The sequence below is a fragment of the Lipotes vexillifer genome, unplaced genomic scaffold (genome assembly GCF_000442215.2).
Source record: "Lipotes vexillifer unplaced genomic scaffold, Lipotes_vexillifer_v1.1 scaffold371, whole genome shotgun sequence".
In the NCBI taxonomy this organism is placed as follows: Eukaryota; Metazoa; Chordata; class Mammalia; order Artiodactyla; family Lipotidae; genus Lipotes; species Lipotes vexillifer.
In genome coordinates, this window is record NW_006786304.1 from 1,275,604 (window position 1) to 1,275,882 (window position 279).

A 279-nucleotide genomic window follows, 5' to 3' on the forward strand; every position below is an offset into this window, starting at 1 on the left:
CCCCCCCGCTTCCCGCTCCGCCATCCCCGAGGACACACCTCGCCCGCCTCCGGGTAGTAGCTCCACTCGGCCAGGTCATGGGCCTCCATCTTCACCGAGCCCAGCATCCCCCGGGCCTGCGCCCCCACCCGCCCCCGCTCCGGCCCGGGGGGGAACCAAGCGCTTCGGATCTCTCAGCCTGCACGGCCTGAGCTCCGACCGGCGCCCGTCCGTCCGACAGCCCAGGGTCCCAGCCTTCCCGGGCGCCGCGGGAGGCGGCCACGCTTTATAGCCGGGAGA

General features: G+C 74.6%; 1 protein-coding gene across 1 annotated transcript in view; it reads right to left on the bottom strand.

Annotated features, from left to right (window-relative positions):
- FOXA3 (forkhead box A3) overlaps positions 1-228 on the bottom strand; it is a 7,308-nt gene extending 7,080 nt beyond the window's left edge. The window contains exon 1 of the mRNA XM_007458506.1: positions 39-228. Within this exon, the coding sequence (XP_007458568.1) occupies positions 39-107 (69 nt within the window). The 5' untranslated portion in view covers positions 108-228. The remainder of the gene's footprint in view (positions 1-38) is intronic.
- Positions 229-279: the final 51 nt, after the last annotated feature.